Here is a 20,860-nt window from a genome sequence, read left to right on the forward strand (position 1 = left end):
TGCCCCATGCTGCTGAGTGAGGAAACCCTGGCTGAGGACTGGAAAATGGACTGGCCCCTGCAACCTGAGCTGGAAGAGGTCTGAGAACCACTCCCTCGACGGCCAGTGGCAGACGATCAGGATAAGGCTGCAGGCCATCGAAATCTGCAATTTGCGCAGGGTCTGCTGGAGGGGAGGAAACGCATAGCACCTGGGCCCGTGCCAGCAAATCTGGAACGTATCCTCAGTGAACCCCTACCCGCGGCCCGCCCTTGATGCAAAGAGGGGGCATTTGGAGCTCCGAGGAGATGCAAAAAAGTGCAGATTCAGAAACCCCCACATCTTGAAGAAAGGTAACAAGGAGTTGATGTGTAATTCCCACTGGTACGTGTTGTAACCCAGGCGGCTGAGTTTTTCCACTTCTGCATTGCTGTCTCCAGGGAAATGAACCGCAACTGATTCCATGCAGAGAAGAGAGGATCGGATGCCACCCCTCCTTGTTCAAGTTGAACACTGTTGTCGAACTGTCGGTCCTGGCCAGAACCGCCTTGCCCCTGATAGTAAAGCCCTGAGAGCCAGGCCCACCGCCCTGAGCTTCAAAAGACTGACATGAAGGAGGGCTTCTGCCCTGGACCATGAGCCCTGAATCGATTAACCGGCCAGAGTCGCTGCCCAATCCAGGAGGGACGAATCCGTCGTCACCACCAGAGTTGGCTCTGGTTGAGAGAAGGGGGGGTCTCACTGCCACATTGCAGTCGAGGAGCTCCCAGCAAAGTCTGGGAGAATGTCTGGGTGATGGTCAGCCTGGCCGCCTGTGCCCCTGTCTCCTGGTCCTAAGTAGATGGAGTTGGAGGCGTCTCATTTTGAGTCTGGCACAACTGTGTCCCAGCTGACTCCAAGAAACATGAGATCTTGGGAGGGGCTCAACTGTGACTTCCGCTGGTTGAGGGAAAACCCCATTGGTAAAGTCCATCTGCCAACCGCTGGCAGGAGTGAAAGGGCACCTCGGGTGAGCTGTCCCTCACCAGCCAGTCGTCCAGATAAGGGTATAGGTTGTGGCCCTCCAAGCAAAGAAGGCCAACCACCATGTTCATAAGCTTTGTGAACAGACGAGGGGTAGAATTGAGGCAGAGAATTGAGGCCATACAGCAGCACCCTGTATTGGAAGTTGTGCGACATAATCGTCAACCGCAAGAAGTTCCGGTGCGGTTGGAAGATGGGGACGTGTAAATATGCATCTCTCAGGTTAAAGGAACACATCCAGTCCCCTGTGCACAGCGACTCCACTATGTGAGCAGGCGTAATCATCTTGAAGCGTTCGAGGGGTAAAAACAAGTTGAGGAATGGCAGATCCAGAACTACCCTCAGGCCCGCCTGGTTGTTCTTGGGCACAGCAAAAATCCTGAAATAATACCCAAACCCCTGTCTAGAGTAGGCACCGGTTCCACCACCTGCATGTTCAAAAGGAGCAGGATCTCCCGCAGTAGCACAGGCAACCCTATCTGCAACAACAGAGGAGAAGGAGGGGGAAAAGGAAGAGGGATACTGAACCCTTTGGAGACCACTGCCAGGTTTCGAGGTGCAGTCGAGTGTTTCTAATGACCCACACCTGAGAGGGACTGGTGAGTATAAAGGGCCCCCTCAGGTGCAGACCATTAGGAGAAGCAGAATGTGGAGTAGTTGTCGAGACCCCATGTTGCAGTGGCAGCAGAAGTTGAAGGAAAGCAGAGATGCCAGAGCCACCGCCGTTTGTGAAGCCGATGCTGGTTTTGTGAGGGTCTCTATCCTTAATGACCCTGTATGCAGAAGCTGTGCAGCAGGAAGCGTTGTTACAGAAAGACTTCCCCATGGTAGTCTTGTATGCAGATGTTGCGCAGCGGGAAGCGTTAATATAAGAAGCTTTCCCCAAAGTAACTTGTACTCCGATGGCAGGCTAGCACAGAAGTGCTCATGGAGCGAGGACCGCTCCCCCTCCCAAACAGCATGGGCCGCAGGAAGCAGAAAGGAGTAGCTTACTGTGCAGCAGGAAGCGGAGGAAGCAGAAGTGGCAGCGGAATGAGCGGATGTATATGCAGCACCCGGTGAGTTAACTAGCATTGTGTGACCCCGGAAAGCTCCGTAATCCCCCGTCGGCCACCATTGGGAATATTAAATACCGAATGTAAAGAGACTAATGTTGCAGACCAAGAATAACCTTGTATACCCATCTGATACAAAATGTTACATTCACCTGGTATCCACGGGGACGCCACCCAGCTGCAGAGACTCTGGTGCCCTTCTCAGCCGCTCCCTGGTATAATAAACGGGGAAGTTCTGCCTGGAAAACAGGTGGGCAATGTTCAAGACTGGGCAACTGGGGTAAGAGCCTCCCGACACCCCGTATGCCCGCAGCCCCTCCCCGGACCTTTCCTCACCTTGTTATGGGTTTTGGCGTGATCTCCGTCCTGCCTTCTTGGCAGGGGCGAGTTGTCCTTGTGAGCGAGTGCGATCTAGTTACTTCACTGATGCTGCCCTTTAGAGTCTTATTACTGTTATACTGTAAGCCTTTCTTGGATTCAATAATGTCTTTTCTCTCTCCTTAGGTGCGCGGAAGTTCGCTGTGGAGCGTTGGCTGAATTTGGATTCACCGGCAGGTGATGGTGTTTCTAGAGCGCCTTGATGCGGTAAGTAGGCGCTATGCGCAGCACTATGATGCCTTGCCTTTGCTAACCTGTTGTCTTTTGTTCCCGTAGGTTGCGGTGCTCACCCGGAGCAAGAAGTCCCAAGGCGGTGCTGGTCGATGGGCGACTTGAGAGGTAAGCTGCCGGCACAATTGTAAATGTCTAATGTCTTGTTTCTCTCCTTTTGCAGATCTGACGGTCCGGGAAGCTCGCTGTTCCTTGGATGCTGTTTGCAGGAGCAGAGGGCAGCTAGCGGTGGAATCACAGGTAAGCTGCTGCTAATAACGATGTCCCTTTTGTTTTTTCAGGTGCTGTTCTTCCGAGGTTCGCAGATGCTACTGAACATGATGAGCGTCACGTTGCAGGACTGCAAAGTAACGCAAAGCGTGTTCTCCAAGTCGGGTGTGGTTTAAATAGCATCAAGAAAGTAGTCCAGGTAAAATAGTCCCTAGGGTACCACACCCAAAACACTATTCCGCATAGCTTGCTTCCAAGGAGCCAAGCTATGTGGATGCTTCCATGTTGACTGGCATTGAAATAAAGTAGTTCCCAAGCACAAGTCTTCATTAAATATGAGCCTGGCCCCAAGAGGGCCTAGGCAAAGGATGCCTAAGCTTGTTGGAGGCCCGAGCCGAGACCCCTCCTGGCCCATGGGCCTGCCGGGGGGATTTCAGGAAGTGGGTCGTGACACAAAACAACTAAAGTGGCAGAATAATAACCTTTGGAACAGACAAACAGGTTATAATTGTAATTACAAATGTCGAAGTAAGTGCCAAAAACAAAAGAGGGCAATATAAAAAGAAAGTAACAAAAACTACCATTTCCAAAGTTAAGAAAACGCAAAGCTAACGAAAGTTAATAAGAATCAATATTGCCAAGGCCAAGAGAGGGGAATTAAGAAGCAAGCCAATTGCAACCCCTACTGCCAAAGAGAGGAAGAGGCAATAGTTGTTAAAGACCCAAACAAACATTGTCAAAGCCAAAGAAGAGCAGGTGTGATAAAAAGCAATTTTCAGCATTTGGTTGATGTAAGTGGGGGGAAGACAAGATTGGCAGAGATGCTGCCTTCCTAATAGAAAGTACTGAGGAGGAGCATAATCTGCATTTCATTTGGCAATCACAAGAGTCGGACAAACAGCACCCATGTGTTTCATGGTTTCCCAGATGAAGTAGCCCATACTGAAGTTGCTGATACTGATATTGTTGAAAACCAAAAGACTTTGTTGTGGCAGGCATAAAATGCATTGCATGTGGCATAAAGAGAATCAATGTGTTTCATGTCATTCCAGAAGAAGTATTTATTGCTGATGTTGTTGAAGGTCAAAAGACTTTACAAAGTTGTCTGAAGCAAACAATACCACAGTAGTACTTGTAGTAGTGTTACAAGTTTCTTTAGTCCTGGCAGGCGAGTATACAAGGGCAGGGACCGTGTAGTGGTAGACCTGGCAAGTGAGTGACATGGTAAAAATCATTGAAGTGGTGTGGTTAATAGCTTTGAACACAAAGTATTAAGACCACTTAAGTATCTTGTGAACTACTGTGAAATCATCCTGACAAAACATTGCTGTAGCTAAAGACGAAGTGTGGAATTGTTTGTATTTCCTAAGAAGAGGTTGTGTTGCACTCTTTGCTACAAGTGGAGAGACCAAGAGTTGTAATTTCTTTGAACTGTTGGAAAGTATGAGTAAGAGACTGCTGGATCAAAAAGAAACTTATCATCAGAACTTTGTTGTAGAATGGAACTTTCCTAATCTTGAACTGTTGACACAAATTCCTGCTTTAAATCTGGGAAAGGGAACATTACACAGAGAAACAGTTATTAAGTTTATGTTGGACATAACTGTGATCTTTGTTGTATTTGATTTGCCATATATTCCTTTCATATGTTGGTTGTATGTATAAGTGTGAGGGACAGATTCCTTATGTTAAGCGTGTTTCCTTTAGTTTATTTTGAAAGGCAGAGAAATCCTCTTCAGGGTAGGGATAGTGAGGCGTTTATCAAACCCGTCTAAGCTAATAAAAAGGCATCTTGTGAAAAACCTTTACAATGTTGTCCGCCTCACAGTTCTGACCCCTCACAGGACCTTGCTGGCCATGTCCATGTGGGAGACCATGGCCTCCATAAGATCCTGCGCAACCGTGCGCGCCTCAGCTAGACCCGCCTTGAAGGAGGCTTGACTCTCCAGGGGTAAGCATGATCCGCAAGAATTTATGGTTTGCCGCCGCGAGGATGGCATCTGCGTTAGCTTGTTGAAGATGAAGACTAGCCTTGAGGTAGGTTCTCTTGCCGAAAGACTTGAGCACCTTGTCCTCCTTAGACAAGCAGTTGGATGCAGCGCTGGCCGCAGAAGACGACGAAGAAGACTTTGACTATAAAGATGCAGCCGCAACGACGGATGAGTGGGGCTGAGGGTGTGACGCTAGGAGGAATGGTTGCCCCTTCAGGAGCCGGAAGTGGCCATCCAGCTTCTTGTTGATTGGAGCATTGGCCAAAGGTTTTTCCCAGACCTTCCTGGCTAAAGTGAGGATGTCACAAAGGGCCAAGACCTCCGTCAGCACCCCTGGTTCTTGGGGGGTCCTGTTCAGGATGAGCCACGCCTTGAAACTCTGCTAGTTCCTGAAGACGGCCCCGAAATGCTTTGATTGAAGCAGAAGGCTCCTCTTCCTGCGCCTCGTCGTCTCCCCCCGTTTATATCAGGTGTAAGAGAGTTCAGGTCCTGCCCTGCTGCAGTGTAGCCGGAGAAACCCCTCACCCGCCACCCCCCCGGTCTGTACCCTGCGAAGGCTGTGCCGAGGCAATGGGAGTCTGCGGCAAAGGCCGAGAGTGGGTACCAGAGCCGAAAAAGGAAGAGGAGGGGGGGACCGGAGCAGGCACAGGCTGTGGTATCGGAACCCCTGGTGGAACTGGTTGGTGGGGGGCAAAAAGGAGAGGCCTTGCAGGCAACACTTGGGGGACCACCTCTTTGATGAGCTCCTTAAGGAAGCGCATTTTCTGAGCGCGCATAAGCAGAAGAAATTGTTTGAAAAAACAGTCCTTGCAGGACGCCGGGTCGCGTGAGGAAGGAGCCTGGCCCTCCAACTCGCTGGGCCTCCTGTCCGGTGCGGCACGTTGGGGCACCTGGGAAAGATATCCAAACGACTCGCTGGAATATAGGTAGCTCTGTGGGGACCACTGCCCGAAGCTGGAGGGCCTGAGCCAAGCCCAGAGGGAACAGGACTAGAACCGCCCTGAGCTGCCCATTCTGAGGGCGAAGGGGTCGCTGGAGGCCTGTTGTTAGAATCTAAGATGCCCGCCGGGCATGCAGGCTCTGCCACGTGCTTGTCTGCCATTTTGGGATCTTGTGCCACGCCATGAGAGGGTGCGAAGGCCCCGAAACCTGTGCTGGGTCCGACATAGTCGGGCCTGTTTGTGACCCGACCCTGAAGCAAAAGCACTGACCTCGGAGAGGGCTCTGGTAGGCCTAGGGCCCTCAGCCAGTGGGCTGGAAGTTGATTTGTTGCCCTGTGCAACAACCTCAGAGTGGGCTCCAGGAGGTTTTCTGCCCTATGCCCCAGAGCTGATAGTCGTATGGGACAGCACACAGGCTTGAGCCTGGAACCGGAGCTCCAAAGTCCCTCACACCCCAGTGCAGAAGAAGAGCTGGAGAGCCCCTCAGTGGTTGGGCCGGAAGAGCCCCTGACCTTCTCGGCGAAGGAGCCGGTAGCCTTACTGGCCTTGGGACTACCACCGGTGTTAGAGTCTGGATGACCCCTCCCAGCCAGAGGCACCGGAAAGGAGTCTCCAGGCTGGGGTGCCTGAGATAATAAAAGGACCTACCTTCTTGTGACGCAAGGCCTTAGCCACAAAGTCCTTCAGGTGACCGGAGGTGAAGTGTGGAAGATATCCCTCCAGCAGGAAAAGCCGATTCTTCAATGAACAATGACCGAGAGAACTGCAAGCCGCACACACGTCCCATTGGTGACCGGGCCCCAAGCACTCAAGGCAGAGTGCATGGCAGTCTGACGCCGGTAAGGAACGATCCCAGGATGCACATCTGGTAAAGCCTCCTGCTGACGACATGCGCCAGGGGAGGCAAGGCACCGGAGGGAGGTGAAGACATTGAAAAAAGAAAAGAATGGGGGGGCACGCAAAACACTCAAAAGCGTCTGCGTGAAGCTGCCAGGGCCAACACCGTCTGTGATGAAAAAGGGGGCGAGGTGCCAGAGGGCGGAACCTCAGGGGCGTTCCCACACCCAGGGCCGTGCCCCACGCGCTACTAAATTTAAAGAGGAAGCTCACATTTTTTGCTGCCAAAGGTTCCAGTACCGTCCCCATGCTGGGGGACACCCACAAGGATGGAGGCAAGGGGATGGAACGAATGAGAACAATAGTTACCTTGCATGCCCCAAGCCTAGCATAGCAGGCCACAGTAACAAATATACATGGGAAGTAGCGTAAGGAAAAGGTAAGGTGAGTGTGTGTGCGTCAGTTAAAAATTTTGCCCACAGCGATCCAGTTACAGTGGAGCATTTCCCCAGTTTGGTCACAAGAATACCCTTTGGCCTCCCCCTTTCCTCCCTGAGACAGGAAGAATCCTTCAGGCATGTTACATGTCTTTCCTCTAGATGCATGCTGGAAATAAATATAATCTATCACAGAGATCTGTTGTGTAGAATGACTGGAACGGTGGAGGAATAACTAGTGTAATAGACAAGTGGAGGATAAAAAGAAATTGTGAACTGGTAGACCCAATAAAACCTTTTTGCAATATGGTACTCAAGTGCACGTTTCATAGATTTGTTTCTGAGCTTCAAGTATTTGGTATGGAACAAGTTACTTACCTGTAACTCTTGTTCTCCAGCATTGATATCTTTCATAGATTCACATGCTCATCAATAGTCCCTGACGTCAGGCTGGGAATCCTTGGTAATATTAAAGCAGTTTAGCTTTAAAGCTTAAAACTGCTTGTCACTTATATAGCTTATTGCTGTCACTTTGGCTCATACTGCCTCAGCCAATGACATTAGTCCTCTTTAGGTCCACCGCTACTGCACATCTTTAGAATTGGAAGCACACGTAATGCGGCAGTAGAAACCAAGAAGAGCCAGAGAGGGAGAGAGGGGTAGGAAGGAGGGTTGCATGTGAATCCATGAAATATACCAATGCTGGAGAACAGGAGTGACAGGTAACTTGTTCCTTCTCCAGCATTGGATCTTTCATGGATTCACATGCTCATCAATATGATTACACAGCAGTACATATAGACAACCAATGGGAGGTGGCATAGCTCTACAGAAGTAATTTAACTCACTTCTGAACACTCACCTCATGCGAATAAGGTTGCAGAGCACTGCCTGGTACGCACCGGAATCCTCACTGGAATCCCTGTCAATGCACTAGAATCTCGTGAAGGTGTGAACAGACCTCCAGGTAGCAGCCCTGCAGATGTTGAGCAGGGGAACACCAGACAGGAACACCATTGGTAGAAGCTACGGCTCTGGTGGAATGTGCCATGGGCCTTCCTGGCAGTGACCTGTTTTCAAGTCAGTGGCAATGCGAGATACAGTCAGAAAGCTGCCTGCAAATGGAAGACTTTGCTAAGGTGCTGCCATTGCCCACAGGTCCCAATGAAACAAACAGTTGCAAAGCCTTCCAGAACTCTTTTGTGTGTGCAATATAAATCTTTACAGCACATGCGACATCCAGAGAGTGCAAGGCTCTCTCAGCTGGGGAAGTGGAGCACCAAAGAAAACTGGTAACAGCAAAGGTTTATTCAAGTGGAACGCCGAGGGAACATTCAGCATGAAGGAAGGATTTGTACGGAGCACCACCTTGGATTGGTGAAAAACCAGCAACAGCGTTTTACAAGAGAGGGCTTGCAGTTCTGTCACACGCCTGGCAGACATAATGGCCACCAGGAAAGCAGTCTTCCATGATAGAAACATCAACAGAGCCCATTAATTTGGAGAGAACAACGTTGATTTCCCACACTGGAGCTGGAGCTTTAACAGGAGGGAAAACTCAGAAGGGTCCCTTGAGGAATTCTTTAACCAGCCTGTGGGACCACAGAGAAGGCAGCTAAATGTGCTTTCATGAATGCACGCGCTAGCCCTGCTTTTGCCAGTGTTAAAAGATATGGCAAGACTTGTGCATTCTTGATACAAACAGGGTTTAGATGTTGCGATTGACACCAGATGGTAAACCTTTTCCATTCTTTTAGCACGATAATGTAGAAGGTGCCCTTGCTTTTGCAAGAATAGTTATTCATTCTAGAGATAAGGCGAAGAGTCTGAATTCTTGGGCCATAGGAGCAAAGCCCTCAACGTTAGTGATGCTGGATCATGATGCAGTAATGATCCTCTGTCTCTGGAGAGGAGTTCTGACTGAGGTTGCAGTTTGATGCAAGGAGCGACTAACAAGTAAAGTAGATTGGAGTACCAAATTTGGCGTGGCCATACTGGGGCGATTAAGATCATCCTGCAGCTGCTCCATTTCAGTGTGTTTAGTACTCGCAGTAATAGTGGAAGCGGAGGGAATGCATAGAAGAACCGACTTTCCCACAGGATGGAGAAGGCATCCCCCAGACTTCCCACTTGAGGATACCATCGGGCAAACTGGGGGCACTTGGAGTTCTGTGCCGTGGCAAACAATTTGATGTCAGGGCGACCCCAATGGGAAAAGATGCAAATAACTTGGCTCGGTGGAGCTCTCATTCGTGACATGATCGTAGCTCCCTGCTGAGGTAATCTGCAATGGTGTTGTGGATCCCTGGCATATGGAAAAGGAGGAGAGACATGTTGTGCAATATTGCCCAGTTCCACAGTGCATGACCTTGCTTGGACAGTACTGGAGAGCGGGGGTACCGCCCTACTTCCGGATATAAAACATGGTTGTGTAGTCGGTGAAGATTCGATCCATCCAAGGCATTTATGTGTAGGGCTTTGTCTTTGGGTTGCAACAGGCCTCTGGCGTGGCGTTGGCCCGTGTGGGCTCTCCATCCCTCCAGGGACGCATAGGTGGTGACTGTGGCCCGATGAACTAGAGGTGAAAAATAGCCCCCCGCGTGAGGTGATTGCAATGTCTCCACCACTGCAGAGTTTTGCAGAAATATGGGGTGAGGGCAATCTTTTTGTTCACAGAACCGGACACTTGCCGCCATCAAGCAACTCTTGGAGGGTCCCCATGTGAAGCCTGCAATTTGGAACTAACAGGATGCAAGAGGACATCATCTCTAGCAAAGATTTGATGGAGCGGACTGTTGCCACTGCATTGGGGATAGTTGGTGAATCTTCTGGAGTATGGCTTTGACCCTCTCCTCCGAGGGGGTAGCAAGGCATATCAGGATGTTGAGTCGTGAACCCAGAAACAGAGCGTTCAGCAATGGCGATACGCAGAATCCCAGAGAAGTCAGGCACTGGATGGTCTCCCTGGTGTGTTGCAAGGCTAGCGGCCGAGACCAGGCGCGGACTAGTCAGTCGTCCAGGTATGGGTAGACGTAAATGTCTGTTCAGCCAAGATGGGCTGCCAAAGGAGCTAAGCATTTTGTGAAGACGCTTGGAGCTGATATGAGGCAGAAAGGCAAGCCTTGAATTGATTATGCTTGCCTTGTCCTACAAATCTAAGGAAACGTCTGTGCCTGCAATGTATGGGGATGTGGAAATAAGCATACTCCAAGTCCAGGGGGGAGAGGAAGTCTTCTTGTTCTAATTGGTTGATAATGTGCTGAAGCATGAATATGCAAAACATCTGTGATTTAAGGAACTTGTTAAGCTGTCGGATGTCCACGATGGGTCTCCAATCACCAGACTTTTTTTTCACCAGAAAGTATCTGGAGTACGCTCTGGAGCGACGGTACAGTTTAAATAGCACCCTTCTTTAGAAGGGACTTTACTTCTTGTAGAAGAGGAAAATGTAGCTCTCTTTTCTTTAAGGGAGGCAGGGAGAGGAATTTGCCCAGAAACCCAAGGGTGTGTCCCTACCGACACCCATTTGTCGGTGGAGATGTTGTGCCACTGATCAACAACTTTGACAGCTGGCCTCCCACTGGTGTGAAGAAGTTGGGGAGTGAGTCCTGGCACTGCTCAGGCCTGTGTCAGAGTTTGCGTTCTCGAGGACGCTCTGCATTGTTGCTAAGTACCTCTCTAAGTTTGAGACTTCCTACTGTACGCTTCTTGCAAGTTGGTAGAGATGGCTGGCGGTAGGATGGCCTGTAGTTCCTGGTCAGTCCTGGAGAAGCAACCCTTACTGGAACAAAAGGACTGCTTTCGCTGCTGCAGGGTGCCTAGGAAGTATGCAGTATCATTGTTAGCCTTGATGGCCTGAATGGTCTCGTCCACCTTCTTTCCAAAGAGGTCCACTCCAACAAAGGGCATATCCACCACATTGGACTGCACCTCAGGACGAAAATGGGTGGCCCTCATCCATCACTGTCATCTCAGAACTGCTCCGTTACCCATTTGGTGGAAACATGTCTGCTATGTCCACAGCGACAGTAATGGTGTGAAACAAAGCAGCCTCCCCTTCGTGTAAGAGAGCAAGAGTCTTGTCCCTCTCATCAGGGAAAAAGTCAAGGATGGGCCCATCTGGTACCACAACTCTGTCATACGTTGAGAGGATTGCCAATGAATTGGGCAACTTTATGATTGTGGCGGCAGTGGTAATAACCCACTGCATGTGTTAAGAGTGCATGGGAAAAACCTAGCTCATCTGGTGTCGAATCCCAGGAGGGTATGTCCGGAGTTTCCCCATCGGCTGGCACCAGGTCGCCATAGTCATCTGTTGTATGCATGTCCGGGGACGTGTCTGTGTCAGGGCCAGTATCGGTGTCTGTGAGGGTAGCCACCAGGATAGACAACTGAGGCAGTGGCCAAGGTGGACAGCGTGGAACTAAATCCCCTCGTGAAGCAAAGCCGGGGACTCCTACTAGGGGCACCATGAGGGGCCAGAGGAGGGAGACAAAGCTGTAGTTCCATGACTAAGGTCTTCAATGTAGACAAGATATCTAGCAACAGGTCCTTGGGTGCCGTCAGTGTTCCTAAGGGAACTGTATGCACTGCAATGAGTAGAACTGCTGGTTGAAGTGGCCGACAAGGTTTTGGAAGAATTGGATCCGGTTCTTCCTGAACCTACTCATGATCTGAGAATAATGCCTTCAGAGGCTCTTTTTATGACATCTCGCCCTCATGTAGCAGCTGAGCAGGTGGTGCCACCAGATGGGACACAGCAGGACCTTTGGTTAAGAGTGATTTAGCCTTTGTGCGCTGTGGCAGAAATGACAGTGCTGGAGGAATCTCTCTGTCCACACTTGCACCCCTGGGAAATGAAGCAAGCACCAGGGCTTTCGGAGCGGTCACTGGTGCTGAAGCCAGTCTTGATGGTAAAGCAATTCTGGAGACGGCAAGTGTAGTCATCATCAAAGTCGTTGAGGAAGCGATCGTCGATGAAGAGATGGCCGATTTCGGTCTGTGGACCTTCGACAATGTTGTTGTTGTCATCGACAAAGTCGTTGGTGTTGATGACGACTTATGCCTGTGGCTCCTCGTCGAAGCCATCATCACTGACATGGCCTTTCCAAAGACGTGGCCGTAGCCATAAACGGAGTAGCCGTGGATGGAGTGGTTGATGCTAGGGTCGTCAACAATGCCGCCAACATGGTAATAAGTGTGCGACTTGTGTGCCCTTTTTGGTTACTTCCCTGGGGATGTTTCATCATGCAATCTCGACCTCTTGGAAAAGGGAGTTTGGGCCACAGGTCTGCCGACCCTGGTAGAGGCATGACTACGAACTGAGGTAGAGTTAGAGGCCCTGTCACCTTCCTCTAGCCAAGTCACCAACCTTTGAGGACGATCCTTTCGAGTCTTCGATGAGAAGGACTGGCAAATGGAGCAGTTGTTCATATAGTGGTCAGGATGCAAGCAATATAGCCATCTGTCATGTTGGTCATTCACAAACACGTTCTTGACGCAACACTTGGATAAGGCCTGGAAAAGTCTCTTCTTTGTAGCGTCCGTCATAGCAGCGTTTTGAAGGCCTCAACTTGAGAGAGGGCCTCACACAGCGTAAAGATCCGTCAAGAAGATCTGTCTATGATCTGGATCTACACCGGCAATTGGTTCCTGTTACCGGTAGTCACTAGTGACTGAAGATGAAAAAACAATGGAAAGATTGATCTCAAAAACAGGACGAAAGTAGATATTTCGAGGAGAGAAACAGCGAGCGCAGGAAAAATCAGAAGATGGCCACTTCGGAGCTAAGGAGGACTAATGTTAGTGGATGGGGCAATATGACCCAAAGTGACATGAATAGGCTATATAAGTGACAAGCAGTTTTAAGTTTTAAAGCTAAACTGCTTCAATATTACAGAGGATTGCCAGCCTGACGACAGGCAATATTCATGAGCATGTGAATCCATGAAAGATCCAATGCTGGAGAAACACATGTACCAAAAAGAGCAAGCGAGCACAATATTCTACCGCCCTGCTACTCTGTAACAGTCAGACTGGCTAGAGGGACTAAGAGGGGCAAATAGCCCCACAAACGGTCGCCTGTTCAACCTCAAAGGGATAACCTGGAAAACATGAAAACAGTGCAATTGTATGCATTGCATTCCAATCCTCATTTCCATCTAATATATAAAGCCAATTATTGCGCACATTGTGAAAGAATTTCTTCAACAATTTACCTCTAAAAGATGAAGGCTCCTGCAAAGCAGTACTTGGCAATCTAGCTGGTCCAGAAAATATGGCGATCGTTACAGGTGTGACAGCAGAGCAGCACCTGATATTTGCAATCCGGTGGGCTCTTGTCATCTCGTCATACATAAGCCAGTCTGTTGGGAGTGCTTGAATTGCTGCTGCTTGACCATTTGCCGGTGGAATCTACCTCGAAAGAAAACAATGGTTTACTCTGTAAGGGACATTTACTGAAAATTAGAAAGCCACAATATTCTCAGGTTTATGCAGGTCAACAGAAAAACGATTGTATAAACAGGTCCATCTTACCCCATGCAAAAACGGAAACTGGGTCATATCAAAAGTCAGTGCTTACTAAATATTCTTAATCTAAGTGAAATAAATAACCACAACAAGGGGGTGGGGGATATACTACAGCCAGCTGGATTTTCTTGGTGGTATCATTCATTGAGTCATGTAATGGTTGTTTGTGGCATGTCCAGGGAGCCGATGAACCAATTAATTATCAATGGTAATGTTCTGATACATAAAGTATTTCTTCCCCCTCTCATCTTTTGAATTATCACCCAAGCATGACTGGTGCCAGTACTTTTTCAGCCAGTAGAGGGCACCAGGTAGCTTGCCATCGATCCCTTACAGTATCACTGTCGCTAGAAGTGACACTCTGGGTACATAGTCAGAACAGAGCAAGCCACATGATGCCTTAAGTAGGCTTGTTGTCCTAACTCCTAAGTAATCTGCGGACGGTGGTAGGGCCAATTAGGAATCTGTGGGAGGAAAACTGTATTAATCAGAAAAAAAATACAAAGGTAAATTTCCTTGTTTTTCTCATTTGCTCCCACAGATCCCTGCCTTTTTTAAGACTCTTACCGCAATGAAAATGAAAAATAAGACAGGCGCTTTGCAAAGCCAAATTGTTTGACCCCTGGCAATACGGGCCCTTCAAACAGAGGGCATTTCGTAATCAGCAAGCTTGTAGCATGTCTATATGACACCATCCACTAACAGATGGTTTGGCTTTGACTCAAATTTGCCCTTCCTGGAAACCGCGAAGCCAACAAAAAGCTGTCTGAATTTTTATTTTTTTGCAGCATACGGGGCTGGGCTGGGGATCTTCTGGTAGTCTGGTGGTAATTGGTCTTCTGAACAACAAGTCTGCAGGGCATATCCCTGTCGTGCTGTGGGGGGGTGCCTATATTCCCTGAGCAGTTGGTTGAGGGCCTGCTCAAACGGCTTGTTTTGAATATGGGCGATTTGTAGAGTCCTCTTGATACTGGCCATGAACCTCTCGACCATGCCGTTTGCTTGTGGCCAGAGTGGGGTTATCTTGCGATGTTGGAAACCCATGTATTTGGCGAATCGTTGAAAGTCATGGCTGACGAACATGGGACCATTGTCCGATTTTATGACTTTGGGAATACCATATGCTGACATCATCCTGTCGAGTGCTGGGATGACGCTTGAGGTTGCGCTGCTTTCGACAATCTGTGCATCTGGGAATCTTGAGTGTTCGTCCATGAGTACTACTACGTGAGAGCCATCGCTCAGCGGTCCAAATAGATCCACTGTGAGTTCTTCCCACACCTGTTTTGGGAGCGGTGATGTCTGTAATGGGTTTGGGTGTGGTGTTGGAGCCACCTGTGCACATATGTGGCAGCCTCCCACAATGGTTTCCACTATGGGGTCCAGTTGTGGGAACCACACCTTCTGTCGCAAAAGACGCTTTGTTGCCACCACCCCCCGATGAGCCTCATGAGCAAGGTATACTATTCGTTCCCGGAGAGTTCGAGGGACGACAACCTTGCATCCCTTTAGCAGTACGTGGTCTTCCACCACTGTTAGTTCATCTCGGACTTGGTCCAGCCACCTGACGTCTTCACGCGTCACGTCTGTTTCCGTTTTAGCCTGCTGCCTCACAAGGTGTTTTCTGTCTGTAGGCAGTGTCTTGCTATTCGAAGGCCTGGGTCCGCTTCCAACTGTGCAGACAGTTCCGCCCATTCCACCGGCAGTGGTTGGAGATGGTGGATCACATAGTTAATGTATGCATCTGCGATGGACGGTTGGGATGCGGTCGAGGCTGTGGGGTGACGGGATAGGTAGTCTGCCGGGTTCTCTTCCTTCCCGGGGCGGTGTTTTATCGTGAATTTATAGTCCTGTAGCCGCAAACCCCATCTGGCGATTCTTGGTGGCAGCCTGGCTTTGGGGTCACCGTAGATGGTGAGCAGTGCCTGGTGATCGGTGATTACGGTGAATTTCTTCCCAAATAGGAATAGATGAAAATACTCCCAAGCCCATGCCACCGCTAGGCTTTCTTTTTCCGCCTGCGAGTACGCCTGTTCCGTGGCGGTCAAGCTCCTGCTGGCATAGGCCACGATGTAGATGTTACGTGGCTCCGTCGGGTCTATCTATGTCAATATCGCCACGAGACCTACAGGACTGCCATCCACAATCAACTCGGTGTCCCGTCGGGCATCAAAGTATGCCATGTCTTCCGCCTGTGATATGGCGTTGCGGATCGCCTCAAATGCCTTTTGGCAGTCATTGGACCATACGAATGGTGTATCTTTCCACGTGAGTAGTCGTAGCGGATTGCTCACCAGGTACCTCGAGCAGTAACTGGCCTGGCCCAAGAACGAGCGCAGGTCTGTCATATTCTCGGGTGGGGTGGCCGCATTGAGTGCTAGTACTTTGTCCGGGTCTGGTCTCATCCCTTTGTCTGAAAAAATGTGGCCAAAAAACCTCAGGGATCCCTTTGAGAATTCGCACTTGGACTTGTTTAGCGTCAATCCCGCTTCCACTAGAGCCTGACACACCCTGTGGAGTGCCGTGTCGTGCTCCTCTTGTGTTTTGCCATACACTAGGACATTTTCCGTATAATTCAAGCAGTTTGGGACATGTCTAATTACTCTCAGAATCTCCTCTTGAAAAATCTCCGTGGCTGATGAGATGCCGAAACTCAGGCGTTTATATTGAAACAGGCCGAGGTGGGTCACAAATGTGCTGATGTATCGGGACTCTGGTGCTATTTTGATCTGATGATTTCCCTTTGTCAAATCAAGCTTCGAGAAGATCCTTGCCCCGTGCCCTTGAGTATCCAGCCAGCAATGTACCAGGTATAAAAAGCAAGTCCACCACTTTGGAGTCAGGTGCCCGACTCAAGGATGGCAGTTGGTTAGAGTCAATGATCTATCAGAGAGCCCTGAATTGTAAAATGACAATTTTACAAGGAAAAAGGGAAAAAAGGAGAGGAGTCTCTGATTTACCCTATGTACCACTAGTCTTACCGTGCCAGAGCTTGGAAGGCATCTACCGCTGCTGGGTCTCAGTGTAACAACACAAGACTTGCAAGCTGGACAGGCATTCCTCTACGACCACAACATCTGCTTCGGTGGCCTGGCGAAAGGTTGTTCATTGCTTTATGGTTGACAGCCCTCGTGGCTAGGGAAGGAGTGAAAGACCTGAGCTATCTCTTGTACAATGCCTCCCAGGCAAGCATTGTGGTGTGGGTAGCAGTGCCCAACTCCCAATGTCTCCAGCGACCTATTCCCTAGCCTCTCCATGGTGACAGTCATAGTGGAGATAAAGATGGTCACCTTTAGACCCACAAGGTAAGTATCTGGCAGAGGTATTATCATACATGAAGGACTACAAACAAAGGATGGCTATTGTTTTCCAGGAGGAACCCAAACCAGGAATTCTGGAGACTGCTCAGGAGGGTGCACAACAGGATGTACTTGGGATACCAGAGGCGAAGAAGGTGGATGTGGTGTTTGAGAAAATACATGGGATCCTAGCCGGACCACTAAAGGAGACAACCACAGAGAATCACAGACTGATTTGCTGTGTTTTTAGATTAACCACAAAAGGTCAACACCAGCAGGGTAAAGGGCGTGGGAGTTTGTCATCCCGCAGGGAGTTCGGAGGATGCCTTCTGGCCCACTTAGGACTGGACTGGCGTTCAAGTGATGGAAGCAACAATGGGAGACCAGGTGGGAAGCCACAAATTCTGTAATATGATTGCAGGCCCACACAAATGTTTGCCACCTTGCAACAGCATCAGTAAGGGGGAAGAGAAGGCAAAAGCCAAGCAATAAATCTTGACAAATAAATGGTAGATGGCGGCAGGCCCAATAGACCCAGGCTCTGGCACCCGCCCTGAAAAGAAACCACCTCTTAGCCCAAAAAAGAATCACAGGGGAGGCCTATTTTCTGACACAAGAAATGAATCAATTCCTGGGCACAAATTATGAGGCCACTGGGGTCAAACCATGGGCAGCAAGGTGAGGGGGCACCCTGATATGGGCAGCAACGCATGCAACAAAGCGGCGACTTGTGATCCTGAGCAGCAGGAAATGCACGTTTATGAGAGTAGAGACAATGAGACCATAGAAAAGACTGAAGGCCTGACCCAGGTCCTCCAACGTAACGTGGGAGGTCATAATCGTGGGGCAATGGGGATTGAGGGCAGAAATGGTCTCGAGGCAATCCCTACCCCTTTAATTTTGAGGAACTGAGCACCAACAAGATCATCATAATTGACCCAGAGATCTCGGACACTTCCCATGCCAAAATGTGACAATGGGGTAGAGGGTGGCAATGGAGGATCCACAACTATCTTGGTCTTTGAGGCAGTGATGTCAAATGAGCAGCATTTAACCAGCTCTGCCACCTTTCCCAGCGATACCTCTTGTTACCCTTGCTATGGACATAAGCAACCAAGCGCCCATGCCTGCTCCAGAACTGGTGCTTAGCCTACCCTCGAATCTGTCCCTGGGGGGAAGGGCGCTACCTAGGAAAACCTTCATGAGAGAACTGAATAATCCAAAGGTCCCAAAGGACAAGGGCATCACGACCTTAACCGCATGGGGCCCCAAACAAAATTTGAATTTGCCGGAATTACACCCAGACATGAATGGGGCCGCAGTTCCAATGGACCTATTGGAATTCGATGGTGTGGTGGCCATACAGCGCCCTGATAATGACACTGTGCCCGATATATGTTCCTCCCCACAGGCCCTAACCAAAACAGGAATCACCCTGAGAATAGTCCTTTGCTGTGCTCGAGTCATCTATGCATCCCAATACTACCTGACCCATTCATTCGACATAATGTTGCCCCTGTTGCTGAGGGAGCACCCACACTTTGCGGATGCAAATGCAGTGTTGTTCTGTCAGAACACAGGGATGTAAAGAGGCTAATCATGGTCCTTCCCGAGGCCCAGGGGAGAGGGGGAGCATTGGGGGATTTCCAATGGGATTGGTGGGCGTCACTGAGGCTTGTCACCCATCTGAGGTGCTAGCTCACTGCAATATACATGCCCCCATAAATACTACAAACATGAGGATAATAGGGATTGGGCACACTTGTGTAAGCAGAGATCCTGATGGCTCTGATAAGGCTACGATCACCCAGGTGCACTTGGCCCCAAATGGTCATCCTGTGTTGTCGTTAAGATCATCAAATCAAGCTGTTCATATGCTTAAGCAGGCCACACACAAGGGGGCAGACCAGGTACCTGCAATCAAAACATCAAACGATAAGTCAACTCTCAGGGTCAGCTATGTAGTACAAAACCATACCACAATATGGCCCGCAGAGTACAATCTCGGCCCTGTATACCTGCACTAGGTCCCCAAACTATATTGCAAACAGCAAGAACCCAAGTAGGCTTTGATAAATAAGCGGTGAGATTAAAGGATTTGTTTCTCACATCCCACCCTACGACTTGCCCCGCCTCCCACTACCCAGAAGCCTACAAGACCTGCAGTGCACGCATCTGCGTGCGCATCAAGTGCCTGCAAGTGTCAGGTGTTAAGGTGCTGAGGATTCTCGCTGACGATTTATCACATTATTTCCGACCTTCCATTTGAATTTACAGTGGACTCTGAACTACTGAAGCGTGTATGTGCAAGAGGAAGAGCGGCTTGTGAGCTGAGGTGAAACGCTGTGAAAGAACTACAAATTCCAAAGTAATTATTGTGACTCAACTTACTCTGGGTGTCGTTCAGGCTGAACGCTGTTAGTGGGCTGTTCTTTATGAGTGGACTTCTACAGTGGGCTGTCCGCTATCTGCACTGATAGGCTCTGTTGCAGTGTGTGTCGAAGCGCCACCCAACTGTTTTTGGTACTTCCTCCTTAGCATTGCTAACCCGCATCCTTTTTTTGTTTCTATCTTAGATCCCACCCTACGACTTGCCCTGCCTCCCACTACCCAGAAGCCTACAAGACCTGCAGTGCAGGCGCATCTGCGCGCGCATCACGTGCCTGCAAGTGTCAAGTGTTAAGGTGTTCAGGTGTGAGGGCGTGAGGTAACCGTTAAGATTTACTTTTGCTTCCTTTTGAAGAGAAGCAGTCATTTAAGTCCTTAGTCCATTTCTTCCTGTACAACTAAAGTTGCGTTGAGGACCAAAAATAGAGGTTTCTACTTTATCCACATCCAGCGTTATCAAATGGCTGGCGGTCTAAGGAGTGGGAAGGTGACTATTACAAGTATGCTGTCTATGAGTGAGCCAGCTCCTACGTCAGCTCCCTTGACATCCAAGAGGGAGGCCAGTACCTCGAATCATCCCGATAAAACAAATGATGACGACCCTAATCACCCATTTTCAATTGGTGCTGTGGCCAACCAAAGTAATGTAGGAGTTAACTCACCCGACATGCCCAATCACTCAGGCTTGGTGGACGATTCCGATACTTCCTCCGAGATGTTTGCTGATAACTTTGATATTAATAACATGGTACCATTGAATAAAAGGGTACACCAATCAATCAGTGCATTGACTCTGCTTATTCCCTTAAAGAGTAGCAATGGAACATTGTCAGATGATAGAGGTATTCCCATACGCTTATCTCCTGGTTTCGAGTCCAATGAGAATGGCAACCTTTTGGGCCTGAAGTCCTCATCATCCGTGATAGTAGTGATAACTGCCCTGCGAATCATGAGGCAGGAGCCAATACCTTGTGTGCTAGTATTAATGAACCTATGCCAGAGAATTCTCTCGATAGTCATGATCCCTACTCTTTTCCAGTCATAATTAGGGTACTTGACTTACTGATGTTTCCGTAGTAATTTTGGACAAATAAGCAAAGAACGGTGGGTGCGGCTGTGATCCTCTTGAACAGCCAGACAGAAATGGAAGCAAAGCGTTCAACACTGAGTGCGGCATGATAACACTACTTCAACAGTTTCTGTTATGGATTATCAGACTAAAGGAACGATGTATGACCACACCAGTTAAAATAAGTACCTTGAAAGCAGCCAGACGGCGCCAAGTGTTTCTCAAATGTCCCGAAGAAATTCAAGTACGACACAGAGTGTTTGGTAAACAACTGTGAATTTGGGAAGTATCTGCTACAAACAAAATAATTCCTCTGTCCTGAAGACGGCCTTTACCAACAAGACCAACAGCACCGTGAGGGTGAACTGAGTTCTGATGGCCGAAACATATGTCGACTAGAATTGAGTCAACTGCTACTAGCTTGTGTTTCCTCTTTTTTGAACCTACTTCAACTTTAAAAAGGTGTCCTGTTTTAAAATAGTAATATCAGG

The 20,860-nt window shown here is 49.1% G+C and overlaps 1 protein-coding gene across 4 annotated transcripts in view; it reads right to left on the bottom strand.

Moving 5' to 3' along the window:
• Window positions 1–20,860, bottom strand: part of YTHDC2 (YTH N6-methyladenosine RNA binding protein C2) — a 2,707,399-nt gene that overhangs the window by 619,933 nt on the left and 2,066,606 nt on the right. For all 4 annotated transcript variants that reach the window (XM_069625524.1, XM_069625523.1, XM_069625522.1 and 1 more), the window contains exon 24: window positions 13,301–13,496. In XM_069625524.1, the coding sequence (XP_069481625.1) occupies window positions 13,301–13,496 (196 nt within the window). The remainder of the gene's footprint in view (window positions 1–13,300; window positions 13,497–20,860) is intronic.

This window comes from Ambystoma mexicanum, chromosome 6p (assembly GCF_040938575.1).
Source record: "Ambystoma mexicanum isolate Mex_15411 chromosome 6p, UKY_AmexF1_1, whole genome shotgun sequence".
Lineage (NCBI taxonomy): Eukaryota > Metazoa > Chordata > Amphibia > Caudata > Ambystomatidae > Ambystoma > Ambystoma mexicanum.